The sequence below is a fragment of the Chiloscyllium plagiosum genome, unplaced genomic scaffold (genome assembly GCF_037043375.1).
Source record: "Chiloscyllium plagiosum isolate Xiang-an unplaced genomic scaffold, Cpla_swu_hap1 HiC_scaffold_33, whole genome shotgun sequence".
Lineage (NCBI taxonomy): Eukaryota > Metazoa > Chordata > Chondrichthyes > Orectolobiformes > Hemiscylliidae > Chiloscyllium > Chiloscyllium plagiosum.
Window position 1 is genome coordinate 24,581,223 of NW_028270171.1, and position 13,539 is coordinate 24,594,761.

General features: G+C 39.5%; 1 protein-coding gene across 3 annotated transcripts in view; it reads right to left on the reverse strand.

Annotated features, from left to right (window-relative positions):
* Positions 1 to 4,392: 4,392 nt before the first annotated feature.
* ccdc134 (coiled-coil domain containing 134) overlaps positions 4,393 to 13,539 on the reverse strand; it is a 28,779-nt gene continuing 19,632 nt past the window's right edge. For all 3 annotated transcript variants that reach the window (XM_087978372.1, XM_043679953.2, XM_043679954.2), the window contains exons 6-7: positions 10,657 to 10,728; positions 4,393 to 4,905 (exon numbers count right to left, since the gene is read on the reverse strand). In XM_087978372.1, the coding sequence (XP_087834498.1) occupies positions 4,780 to 4,905; positions 10,657 to 10,728 (198 nt within the window). In that variant the 3' untranslated portion in view covers positions 4,393 to 4,779. The remainder of the gene's footprint in view (positions 4,906 to 10,656; positions 10,729 to 13,539) is intronic.

Sequence of the window (13,539 nt, forward strand, 5' to 3'; positions counted from 1 at the left end):
AGCTCTGCCCATATTGCCGCACTGCTCGAAGCCTTCATAGTGCCCTCCTTCAGCACAGCTGTGGTATCCTCTCTGACCAGGAATGCAACTCCTCCACCCCTTTTACCTCCCTCTCTATCCCACCTGAAGCATCCAAATCCTGAGATATTTAGTTGCCAATCTTGCCCTTCTCTCAACCAAGTCTCAGTAATAGCAATAACATCATACTCCCAGGTACTAATGCAAGCCCTAAGTTAATCTGCCTTACCTACTACACTTCTTGCATTAAAACAAATGCACCTCAGACCACCCATCCTTTTGCGTTCATCATCTGCTACCTGTCTACTCTTCTCCTTAGTCACACTGACTTCATTATCTAGTTCCTTAGATACTATGTCTTTACTGTCCACTAACTTCCTCATTTAGTTCCCATCCCCTGCCACATTGGCTCAAACCAGTCAGCCAAAGGTTCAAGTGGAAACAAGAGGGAGAATAAATTCTACTAACATTAATGCCTGTTGGTTACTAACTCAATGACAATTTTTTTTGTATATATCTTTAAAATTATGTGCATGCAAAGCAAGTGAACATATTACTTGCAGCTAATCAGTAGTTTATATTCAGGTTTATCTCTGCTTTTTTACCCTAATATTTATTAAGTCTAGAATCTCACAGATTTTAATTTACATATTTATCAACACTCTCCCAGAACAGTACCCTTCAAAATCTTTTCAAGAATTAACCTTTCAGGTCCAGTAAATCTTCTTCAGAACTTACACTCGGACGTTTTGAAGAAGGGCCGCTGGTCCAGAAACATTGATTCTGCTTTCTCTCCACAGATGCTTCCAGACCTGCTGAATTTTTCCAGCTATTTCTGTTTTTGTTTCTCATTTCCAGCATCTGCAGTTCTTAGTTTTTGTTTGTCCTTCAAAATCTTTGCTATTTTAAAAATTTGTATTATTCTTCTTCCCAAAATACAAGATTCCACATTTTCCTTCCTTGAAAACTCTATCTAATATGTTAGCTTGCCAAATCCTCCTGTGATGTTTCTTAACAGTTCTTTTTCAGTAAAATCACACTTATTTCGTGAAAATATTTGTTTTCTTTCTTTTGCTCAACTCCAAAGTACAATGATCCCAATATTGAACCCTCACAAACTGAATGAATCTTAATTCATGTCAATTGGCTGTATTGGTTATGGCTCAGTTGGTAGTACACACATCTCTGAATCACAAAGCTAAAGGTTCAAACCACACCTGAGGGCATGAGTACACATATCAAAAGTGATACACCTTATGAGATACTGAATGAACACTATGTGTCAAGGTGTTATCTCTCAGATGAGATGTTAAACTGTGGAGGCATCTATCTATTCAAGAGGATGTTAAAGATCCTACAGCACAGTTATGAAGAACAGGAGAAGTCTCCTGAATATCACAAAAAAACTTATTACTTGGGCTTTATTGCATTGCTGTTTGTGGGAATTTATTCTTGCAAATTAGCTGTCATATCAAATAATCCTATTAAAAGTACTTAATTGGTAGCAAAGATTTTTCAGGTGGTCGGGGAAGATGCTGTACAAATGTGAGATTTTGTTTTCTCCCAAACACACATCATGCCAATCCTTGCTGACCTACACTGGCTCACAGTCTGGTCCTCCATTTTAAAATGGGTACCCTTGTTTTCAAGGACAGACGGATGAAACAGTAGAACTGGTAATGGCAAGAGACCCTCCAAAACATTCTAGAATGGTATGTTCTTCAATTAATTTAATTTTTAAATGGGAAGTAAAGTATACTAAAATATTGCAATCTTTCTCAAACGAAGCATCTTGTGACATTCTGTTCTCATGCACAAAAGAAAACACTTAATTCCAGGATGATACAAGCTATGGCTGGTTAACACAGATTCATCTCTTAATTCAGCAAAGGGGACAGTTAGTTAGATGGTTAGCATGCAGTTCAGAATAATGCAAACATGGATCCAACTTATGTTGGCACTGAGCTGAATTTGAGGCCCACCTCCTTGCCTTATCATGTGCTAATTTCAGAGTGGTTCTCTTCCAGAGGAGGCAAGGTAATGGCCTAGTCATATTATTACTACAGTATTAATCCGGAGACCCAAGTAATGTTCTGGGGACATGACAGATGTGGAATTTGAACTCAATAAAAAGCTGGGATTAAGACTTTAATGATGACCATGAGACCATTGCTGATAGTCAGAAAAAAAAACTAATGTTCTTTATGGAGGGAAATTTACTGTCCTTACTTTGTTTGACCTACATGTTTCTTCAGACCCACAGCAATGTGGTTGACTCTCAACTGTACTCTGGGAAAATTAGGGATGGGGAATAGAGAGGAAACTCAATTATCCGACATTCAATTATCTAAATTCTGGAGTATCTGGACAAGATCGCAAGGTCCCAACGTTTGACTAAACTATGTTATCCAGCATTCGATTATCCAAATATTCGATTATCCGAACAAAGTACTCCCACCCGAGGAGTTCCTCTGTAAATACTGGCCTGGCCAGTGACATTCACATCCCATGAATCGATTAAAAAAAACTCAATGGAGACATTTGTTATAGTGTATAGACTGTACCGAATTATGTTCCAAACTCAGCGCGTCTTCTCTCTAGCATTTAACAGCCAGGGAAGGTGCATTCATAACACAGCAAAACAGGTTGGAAACCCTTCTCAACAGCATACCAGTGGCAAGTGGTGAGAGCAGGAGAACTCCTTGGTTAGCCATATACACTAATGGGAAGAACATTGAAGCTTGAACCATCACTACCTATAGGTCCAGATTATAACACACAGGTAAAAATACACATTGCACAGCAACTCTGACCCCCTCAGTGAACTGCAACAAACCACCACCAACTCAGCAAAGGGAAGCAAATAAGATACCACGAAACCACTTAGTTGAGGTGGTTGGGAAAAAGAATGGAAGTTCCTGGACCTATAGATGGTTTATTTGGAGCAGGTACTGAGGTTCATAGATTTTCACAAAATTTCCTAAAATACCATGGAATTTACAGCACACTGATACACCATTCAACACAACTGGTCCAGACTGATGCCTATGGAGAAACCAGACTTCTCTTGTATCCTCGTTCGTCTCTTATGTTGCTCTTAACTCCCGCATGTTTGATCATTTCCAGCTCTGCCTCTCTACTTTGCTCAACACCTCTTGTTTATATGTTGTCTTTCTGGCTCAACGTGAATAAAAGACTTTGTACTTGCCAGTGTCTCCAGCTTAACTATTTGCTCATACACTTAACTTCAAGGCTGACTAGCATCACTTCTGTAGCATCTCCTCCCCTTGTCCCTGACTCAACCCCATGGCTAATGAAATACACAGCTTATATAGTTCCAGAGGATATTTTTGGTAAAGTGCTACTTAAATTCAGGATGTTGTTTAATTATCTCCTCCGAGAAAAACAAAACAACCTGCAAACTAAACAAAACCTCATAAAGGTTAAGCCATCTTTTCCTATGAGAAATCACTATTTATATCAATTTCTGTTTCTATTCTCACCATATTCCCAAGGGAATTTAACAGGAAGTTTGGTAGTTGGCACAGGGTGGCAGGACTCAGAATGGAGCTTGAAAAAAAAATAAAAAGGGGTGAAAATATCTGTGCAAAACATCTGAATAAAAATACAGATGACTTTTGCATCACCAAAATGGGTCAATCTAGAAATTCCATTCCTCTGAATCACAGTACACCTGACTTCTTGACACTTCCACGTTCTGCTGATTGTAATCGGGCCCCTCAAATACTGGCGTCTAAATGCTTATACCAATAATTTACATTCACACGGCATTTTTAATATGGTAAAATGTCCCAAGATATGCCACAGTTGTGTTATCCATCAAAACTTAAGATCATTTTACACAAAGATTACAGCGCAGGTAGGTTTTAAGGAGTGATGTTAAGGGAGAAAGGCATAGAGCCTTCAGAAAAGATTTAGAGTTTATGATCTTGGCAGATGAAAGCACTAGTGGTGGAGCAAAGAAACTTGGGGATGTGCAGAAATACCGCAGATGATAGTGTTAGAGAGGGATGAACTGATTGAAAACGAGAATGATTTGTACCACACATTTGGGTGCTTCGCAAAGTCAGAAAGCAGTTCAGATAAAGCGAGAGATGAAAATAAAATTGCAGGGAAAATATTCTAATTTGCTTCAAATATCTCATTAGTGTAAATCTATTTGTCACTTCACAGTATCTACACAGCTGGGGTTTTCTGTTTGCTAGATTTTTTAGATTTCATTTCATTCATTTAAATTGGCACAATGTCTCAGGCTGGGTGAGTAGAGGAACTGAAATCTCAAGCAAGAGGTATAATTGTTTATGTATTGCAGATGTTTGCAGGAGTCTAAACCAGTTGTTAGGGAAAAAAAACTTGTATTCAGACCTTGCATTTTATTGTGAAAATGGAAAAGTCCAACTTATAATATGACGGCCATGCTGTTCCCTATAATTGCTGTTTGATGATGATGGAACAATCAAAGCACGTTACATCACATTCTGAGATTCATACCAGCGTTTCAGGGATTAAAGTCACAGATGCCATCTGTTTTAATTGCATAAACCAAAACAATTGTTGTCTTTATGGTACTTCCCTTTTAAAGGAAAGAAAGCAGCTCTAGTGAGAGCAAACCTGAACAGGTTACTGCCATCCTGAGGGGATTTCATTCAAAATGTACATAGGTATTTGTGCCAGTGAAAGGGTTCAAACAGCTCCATCCAACAGCAAAAATGGTCCCACTGACAGACAGTCTTCTCAAGGTCACAACTCGGATCGTGTCTTTGTAATCCTGGGTCCTTTTCGAAGCTCCTTCCTCTTGTCTTCTTTTCGTCGTCTTTTCTCCTCGTCTTTCAAAGCTTTGTGAAAAGCATCATTGTTGTGGAGAAACTGTCAAATAGAAATTACAGTGGATCAACAATGGCTACTAAACAGTGGGAGGAATTATACCAGCTTAGAAGTTCAGAGCTACATTCAAATATTCAAGTTCCATTCCAAACTTGAACATCAAACCCATGCTGCTATTCTCAAGGTATATGTAAAAGAATGAAGGGTACAGCAAGGGGGATGAAAACAGAGCAGGAAGAAGGAGGGCTTTCTGCTTGGGCTGTACAAAGAGCACAGAAACATTCAAGATCAATGGGAGATAAAATTTGTTCCTAGACAGTCGAAGTGTGGCTTAACCAGAGTTTACAAGTTTAACATCACATTCTATCCTTCTAGAAACTAACTTTGTCATTCCTTTTCATGATTTCTGAATGCGCCACTTACATGTACATGTACACTGTCAACATAATGGACATAGATAAATACTCATGCACAAAAGTGATCCCTGGTTATATTCCATATACCTGAGGAATTGAACATTCCATGTAAGACAGGGAAGGCCTCGACACCAATTTTCACTGGCTGTCATACAAATCACAACAGAGAGATAGGCCATTCAGCCCAGATAGCCTAAATTATATCCCCTCAAGCTTTCTGCTAATCCAGTTAATATGTCTCACCCTATCAATTGATCCTTTTATAGAAGGTCCAGAACAAGGCGATACAGTTTAAAACAAAAGGGTCTTGCACTTAAGACAGAAGAAAGAATTTTTTCCCTCAGGATTGAGTGTCTTTGGAACTTCCTTCATCTCTTCATTTATTTTCCAGATCATTGAACCTTTTCTTAAGGCAAAAGTAGTTGGATTCTTGATTAATATGAAGTCAAAGGGTATCAGGAGGTCGATAGAAATGTGGATTGGAGGCCAAAATCATATCAGCCTTGAATGACAAAGCAGGGTGAAGCCAAATGGCCTATTCCTGATCCTAATTTATACGTTTGATATATCCTTTTATTCCTTTCTCTGTCATATCCTGTGCAGCTCTAGTATTCACCTCAACAACTTTTGTAGTAGTCAATTCCACATTCTCACCAATTTGAGACCCTGAAGTCAGCAATGATGCTTTCCAGTATTAACCAGCTTTATTTTTGATTGAAGGAAGAATGTTACAGAGTCTCTCAGCATAGAAACAGGCCCTTTGGCCCTCCAGATCTATGCCGACCAACAAGCAAGAAACTATACTAATCCCATTTACCTGTACTTGGTCTCTAGCCTACTATGCACTGGCATTTTAAGTACTCACCCAGATGCTTCTTAAATGTCGTGAGAGGATAGGTCTCTGCTCAATATTTCTGCCACTGTCTGGGTGAAAAAAAATTCTCTCTCAGATATCTTCTAAACCACTTTCTACTCATCTTAAATTTATGCCCTCTAGTCCTTGACACCTCTGCCATAGGGAAAAGATTCTCACAGTCTACTCTATCTAGACCTCTCATATTTGTTTTGTACCTCAGTCAGCTACCCCCTCAGCTTCCTCTATCCAGTCTCTAAACGCAGCTATCCAGTCTCTCTTCATATTTGAGACATCCTGGTGAATCTCCTCTGCACCCTCTCCTATCATATCCTTCCAATTGTGTTGGCCAGGACTCCAGCAGCATCCATGCTTTCCCTTAATAGCATCATGTGATCTTTTAATGTCCAATTAAAATTTAAGAACAGATTTAAAACCAATAAGTGTCTCATTGTTGTCACTGTTCTAATGTAGGAAACATGGCCGTCACGTTTATACAGAAATATCGCACAAATAGCAATTCCACAATGACCAGACAATCTCAGTGATGTTGATTAAGGAATAAATATTGATCAGGACATCAGGGATAACTCCTTTGTTCTTTGTCAAAATAATGCCATTGGCTTGTTTATGTATTGTGAGACAGCAGATTTGGTTTTAGCTTAATGTCTCATCTGAAGTAGAAGTACAGTCTTAGACTCCCTCAGTGCTGCATTGGAATGTCAGTGTGGATTATTTCTTTACTCACATCAGGCAACAGTGTACAATATCTGGCATTTATAAACTGAGCCATATAGAGTATAAAAATAGGGAATTACTGATGAACCTTCACAGAACATGTTTCACCACAACCAGAATATTGTGTCTAATTCTAGGCATTACTTGAGAAGGGTGTGAATGATTTAGAGAGGTTCAAGAATATATTTAGGAGAATGGAACCAGGAATGAGACACTGCAGATACAAAGAAAGGCTGGAGAAGTTGGGGCAAAAACTAAAGGCAATGTGAGGTTAAAAGGTTTTACTCAGCGAGTGGGCTGTGTAATGACTGTGACGATGTCAGGCAGATGGACCTCATACAATATGAGTTCCCTGATTGAGCTGTTAACCTGATTCAATTGGGGAGTCCTGGCTGACAGATATAAACAGGTGTGTCACAGGTTCTGTTCACTCTGACTCTGAGGAAGTCGGACCAGTTTCAAGTACAATGCACATGTAAATAAAGGGCAACTTGGTGATGGGATTCCGGCCTCTGTGGCATTGTTTTTGTTCAAATTGGGAATTCATTGTCTGACAGTGTGGTGGAGCAGGCTCGGCCTTGATTTTCAAAACAGATTCAGATAAGGTCCTTAAAAGGAAAGATTTCCAAGGCTAACAGGAAAATGATAGGAGGTGGGATTGAGTTACTCTTGCAGAGACCTTGCACGGCCAAATAGTTTCCTTCCGTGCAGAATGTTTCTTCTGAACACTCAGTGACTTTTGATCTGTAGACTGGGGCCTAAATCCACAACTTTTACTTTGAGATGAGAGTGATACCAACCGAATCAAGACTAACACTACAGTAGAACAAAGAACTCTTTAAAAAAAAACTTTTAAATGATTTTAGGTTTTCTAACAGTTTAAAACATGAAAGCTAAATGTTTTGCCAAAATACAGAGGCATGGGATTGAGGGCGATTTAACAGTTTGCATCAGGAATTGGCTAGGTGAAAGAAGATAGAGGGTGGTGGTGGATGAGTAATGTTCATCCTGGAGTTCAGTTACTAATGGTGTACCGCAATGATCTGTTTGGTTCCATGCTGTTTGTCATTTTTATAAATGACCAGGATAAGGGCATAGAAGGGTAGGTTAGTAAATTTGCAGACGACATTAAGGTCACTACAGTTGTGCGTAGTGCTGAAGGATGTTGTAGTTTACAGAGGGAAATAGGTAAGCTGCAGAGCTTGGCAAATGGAGTTTAATGCAGAAAAGTGTGAGGTGATTCATTTTGGAAGGAGTAACAGGAATGCAGAGTACTGGGCAAATGTTAAGATTCTTGGTAATGTAGCTGAGAGATCTCCGTGTCGATGTACATAGATCCCTCAAAGTTGCCACCCAGGTTGTTAAGACTATTAAGAAGGCATATGGTGTGTTAGCTTTTATTAGTAAAGGGATCGAGTTTTGGAACCATGAGGTCATGTTGCAGCTGTACAAAACTCTGGTGCAGCCGCACTTAGAATATTGTGTACAGTTCTGTTTGCAAGAATAAGGAAGGAGCTTTGGAAAGAGTTCAGAGGAGATTTACTGGGATGTTGCCCGGTATGGAGGGAACATCTTAAGAGGAAAGGTTGAGGGACTTGAGGCTGTTTTCGTTAGAGAGAAGAAGGTTGAGAGGTGACTTAATTGAGTCATATAAGATAATCAGAGGGTTAGATGGGTGGACAGTGAGAGCCTTTTTCCTTGGATGGTGATGGCTAGCACAAGGAGGCATAGCTTCAAATTGAGGGGTGATAGATATAGGACAGAGGTAGTTTCTTTACTCAGAGTAGTAGAGGTGTGGAATGCACTGCCTGCAACAGTTGCCAACCGTATGGACATTTAAATGGTCGTTAGATAGGCATACAGACGAGGATGGAATAGTGTAGGTTAGATGGGCTTCAGATTGGTTTCACAGGGCGATGCAATATCGAGGCTGAAGGACCTGTACTGCACTGTTATGTTCTATAGCGCATAATTGGGCAATCATTGCTTATATACATTATATGGTGATAGTATCAGAAATGGAGATGTGTTGCTGGAAAAGCGCAGCAGGTCAGGCAGCATCCAGGGAACAGGAGAATCGACGTTTCGGGCATAAGCCCTTCTTCAGGCTTATGCCCGAAACGTCGATTCTCCTGTTCCCTGGATGCTGCCTAACCTGCTGCGCTTTTCCAGTAACACATCTTCAGCTCTGATCTCCAGCATCTGCAGACCTCACTTTCTCCTCGATAGTATCAGAAACCCAAGTACAGACTCCCTGTATGTCACAGAGTCATAGAGGTTTCTCGGCACGGAAAGAGGCCCTACAGTACATTATGTCCACACTGGTCAAACATTTATCTATGCTAATCCTATTTTCCAGCACTTGACCCACAGCCTTGTAAGCTTTGGCATTTCAAGTGTTCATCTAGTTAGTTCTTTAATATCTTGAGAGTTCCAACAATAACCACCCTTTCAGGCAGTGAGTTCCAGATATGCACAATTCTCCAGGTGTACAAAAAAGTTCTCAAATTCTCGCTAAACCTCCAGCTCCTTGCCTAAAAACTGTGGCCCTTGTTATTGATCCCTCTACTAAGGGGAAAACTTTCTCCCTACTTACTATGTCTATGCCTCTCAGAACTTTGTACATTTCATCAGGTTCTCCCTCAGGCTTTTCTACACGAAGTAAAATAACCCCAGTCTGTCTTTTCTCTATCAGGTAAGTATCCAAATGCCTTCTAAACCGCCTTGTCTACTTGTCCTGCAGCCTTCAAGGATCTATGGATATGTACACCTTGCTCTCTTTGATCGTCCGCACTACCATTTCCATGATTTTGCCATTCATCATGTACTCCCTTGCAGCTTTAGTCCTCTCAAAATGCATTAACTCACACTTTTCAGGATTAAACTCTATTTGCCAAAGTTCAGCCATTTGACCAGCCCATCTACATTGTCCTGTAACCTATATCTTTCCTCTTTGCTACTTACCACACCACCAATTACTGCGTCAACTGGAAACTTGGTAATCTTACTCCTATATTGATGAGATTATTAATGTACACTATAAACAGCAAGGAACTTAGCACCGAGCCCTATGGTATGCCACTGAACATGGGCTTCCAGTCATAAAAACAACCTTCAACGACCATCCTCTGCTTCCTGCCACTAAGCCAATTTTAGATCCAATTTGCCAAATTACATTGCTCTTAGCTTCTTCATTAGTCCTCTATGTAAAAAGTATTACTTAAGCCTAAGTAGATGACATTAATTGTACTATCCTCAATGTCACAACTATTCACTGACTCAAAAAATTCAATCAAATTTATTAGATATGCACTACCTCCCCATCCTTAATTAATTCATGCCTCGCCATGTGGAGATTAATTCTGTCCCTCAGAAATGTTTCCAATAGATTCCCTACACAGATTTTAGACTGACTGTAGTTTTGTTCCACTCTTCTTGAATAGCAGTATCATATTAGCTGACCTTCAGTCCTCTGGCACCTCTCCTGTGGCCAAAGATGATTTTAAAATTCATGTCAGAGCCACTGAAATCTCCTCCCTTGCCTCCCACAGGAATTCGGGATGCATCTTATCTGGGCCTGGAGATTTATTCAGTTCCAAGTCTGCCAACTCCCCATTCTTCTCAATGCTAATTTGTTCCAGTTTATCACTGTCCTCTTCCCTGATTTCCAGACCCACATCATCCTCCACTACTGACAAATGTGTCTTCTTTCAGTAATACTTAAATTCTGTTTTACCAACCGACAAAATGAAAGGTTTTCTTTAAATTGGGAGGGTATTTACTTACATCTTCATTTTCATTTTTAAATGGGTTTTTATAGTCTGGAGATTTTTCACTGATCCCAAGTTCCTGTGACATCTGTATTGAAAAAGGAAACATAGATATCATACAAATTCAGCACTTTTATCTCTGCATACTAAACATTGAACATCACAAAATCAATAAGATTCCAAGGGCTAGAGTTTCTAACCTGCCTGTGATGCAAATTATTCGAAATAGGCAGCAATTAGCATCTGAAAGAGTCGATATTTCTTTCATCAGGAGGATAGAGTCAGAAATATTCAACCTCAGACTTCCATCAAATAGCCTGTATCTCTCTTTTTTCAAAAGATTGTTCAAGAATATGGGCATTTTTGGCTGGGACCGCATTAGCTGCACAACCTTAATAACCTTGGGAAGGTGATGGTGAGCTGCCTTCTTGAACCGCTGCAGCCCATATGGTATAGATACCCCAACAATGCTGTTAAAAATACATTTTCAGGACTTTGACCCAGTGACAGTGAAATAACTGATAGACTTCTGGGTCCAAGTCTCTAATCCAGATGTTCTCCAACCTTCTATGAAGTCTCTACCTGACATTCGAACACATCATTCCCTCTAATCCACTTATCGCAATCAGTTATCATTTCGCGAATCAACAAACCGTAGGCAAGCAATGCTGCTGATACTGAAATGCGAATAAAAAGAAAATATTTTAACTTCTATTCAAGAAAGTGTGGAAGATCTGACCTAGTAATTATAAGGGCAGTTAGTATAACATCAATGGTGAATGAGTTCACAGAAACAGTAATCAATGGGCATGTGGGAAAGGTTTCAGTTAATAAAGGACATCCAGCATGAATGTACAAAAGGCTTCACTAATCCTCTTTTTTGACAAAGTAACAGAAGTGAATGAAGGAATATAATGGATGTTGTCTTTATGGATTTTAATAAAACCTTTGATGAAGTACCACATCAAACCTGACACATGGAATGGTACGGTGAGTGTCAGTTTGGTTTATGGAAGGAAAACAATCAGTTATGCCAAATGGTTATTTTTCAGACTAAAGAATGGTAAACATTGGCAGTCGCCAAGGGTTGATGGTGGGTCCACGTTCTCTATAAGTTACTCTGTATTCCAATATTCAAGTCAAGTTTTAAAATTTGCTCCCAAAGATGATGGAATGACAAATAGTGAGGATGATAACTGGTTGGAACAGGAGACAGTAGGCTAGCAGAATGGGCAGACAAGGCTCACAGAATTTAATGTGTGTGAGAGATGATGCATTTTGGTGAAAGGATGGGGAGAGGTAATTCACACTTAGTGGCACAGTCTGAAGGAACAGAGGGACCCAGGACGCACATTCATCCATTTTTGAAGATGTCAGGTCATATTCAGAGAGTGATTAGCACAGCATATGGGATCCTGGGTATCATAATTAGAGGACCTGACTACTAAAACAGGATGCTGAATACTGAACCTTTACACAGTCCTGGTTAGGTCAGAACTAAAGTATTGCGTCCAGCTCTCATCACACTTTGGGAAGAATGTCAAAAGGGTTGCAGAAGAATGGTTCCAGGGATGGGGGATTTTAGCAAAAAAATTCACTGCTGCTTGGTCAAAATCTTGGAGGTCCTTCCTATTATGGCATAATGGGTCTACCTACAGCACATGGACTATAGCTGTTCAAGAAGGCAGCTCACCATTACCTTTTTAAGAGCAACTAGGGATGGGAAAAATGCAGCCCCACCCAGCAAGGCCCAAGTCACACAAGTGTTGAAAGAAAACTGGTGCTGTTCTTCTTCATTCAAAGGGGATTGAGGGAAGATTTGATGTAGCTATATAGGATTTAAGTTAACAGGCATCTTTGAGTTGGGAAGTAGCAGTGCACTTTTAAAAATATACACCTTAGTGGATTCTGAGTACTGAGTTTTGTATTATCTGATTTGTTAAACAACAACAATTCAATACAGTTATAAAAACAGAAAGTGTTGGAGAAACTTAGAAGATCTGGTGGCATCTGTGGAGAGAAACACAGAGATAACACTGAGTCCAATATGGATTGCAGATTATTGGACTTGAAAGGTTAACTCATCATCTATGAAGTGAAGAGTTTGTTTTTACAACAATTTTTCAACAGTGGAAATGGTATTTAACCTAGAAAATGCAGTGTGAAGCATGCTACGATGACTAACACAGAATATACTTAACATTTATTGGGAATAAACAGAAATCGACATACAGGGAAAAGCATCGAGGTGCACAGATCACTTAGGGTCTACCACCAATACAGAAAAGCACGAGTCATCACGTAATTTGGTTATATTAACAGAGCCACAGAAAGGGCACCATTGCATCCTTCTATTGATCCTTGGTTAGATAACATTTAACGTCAAGATGTGCTGATTCTCTGCATGTCTTGAAATGAAGCAAGGACAGACATTACCAGTTCATGTAAGTATGGTCAAATATATAATTTCCTGAGATGGTTTCAAGTACCTGAGGGAATCTGAGGCATGAGTTTTAGTTTGAAAAAAAAATGTTTTTGGTGTCACTTTCTTGCTTCGCCTGGAAAATATATGGCTGCAGATGGAGAAAAGGGTGCGCAGTCATTATGAAAAATGGATTGAGTCTAGGTCAGACTTGCTGGACCATGTGATCTTTCTCTGACTGTATTTTTGTATACGACTCACCATTGCTATCAATTGCATGATACTGCATGGAATGGACTGCGTGATGCACTTGATGAATAAAAGATATATTAATATATGTCTCTTTAAAAATAAGGATGTCTTATCAAACGCAACATAAAGTTTGGCTTTACTTCAGGGTGAAAGTTTGGTAAGAATACATTGCATTTATATAGTACCTTTAGTGTGATAAATGATTGTAAGTTGCTATATAGGAAT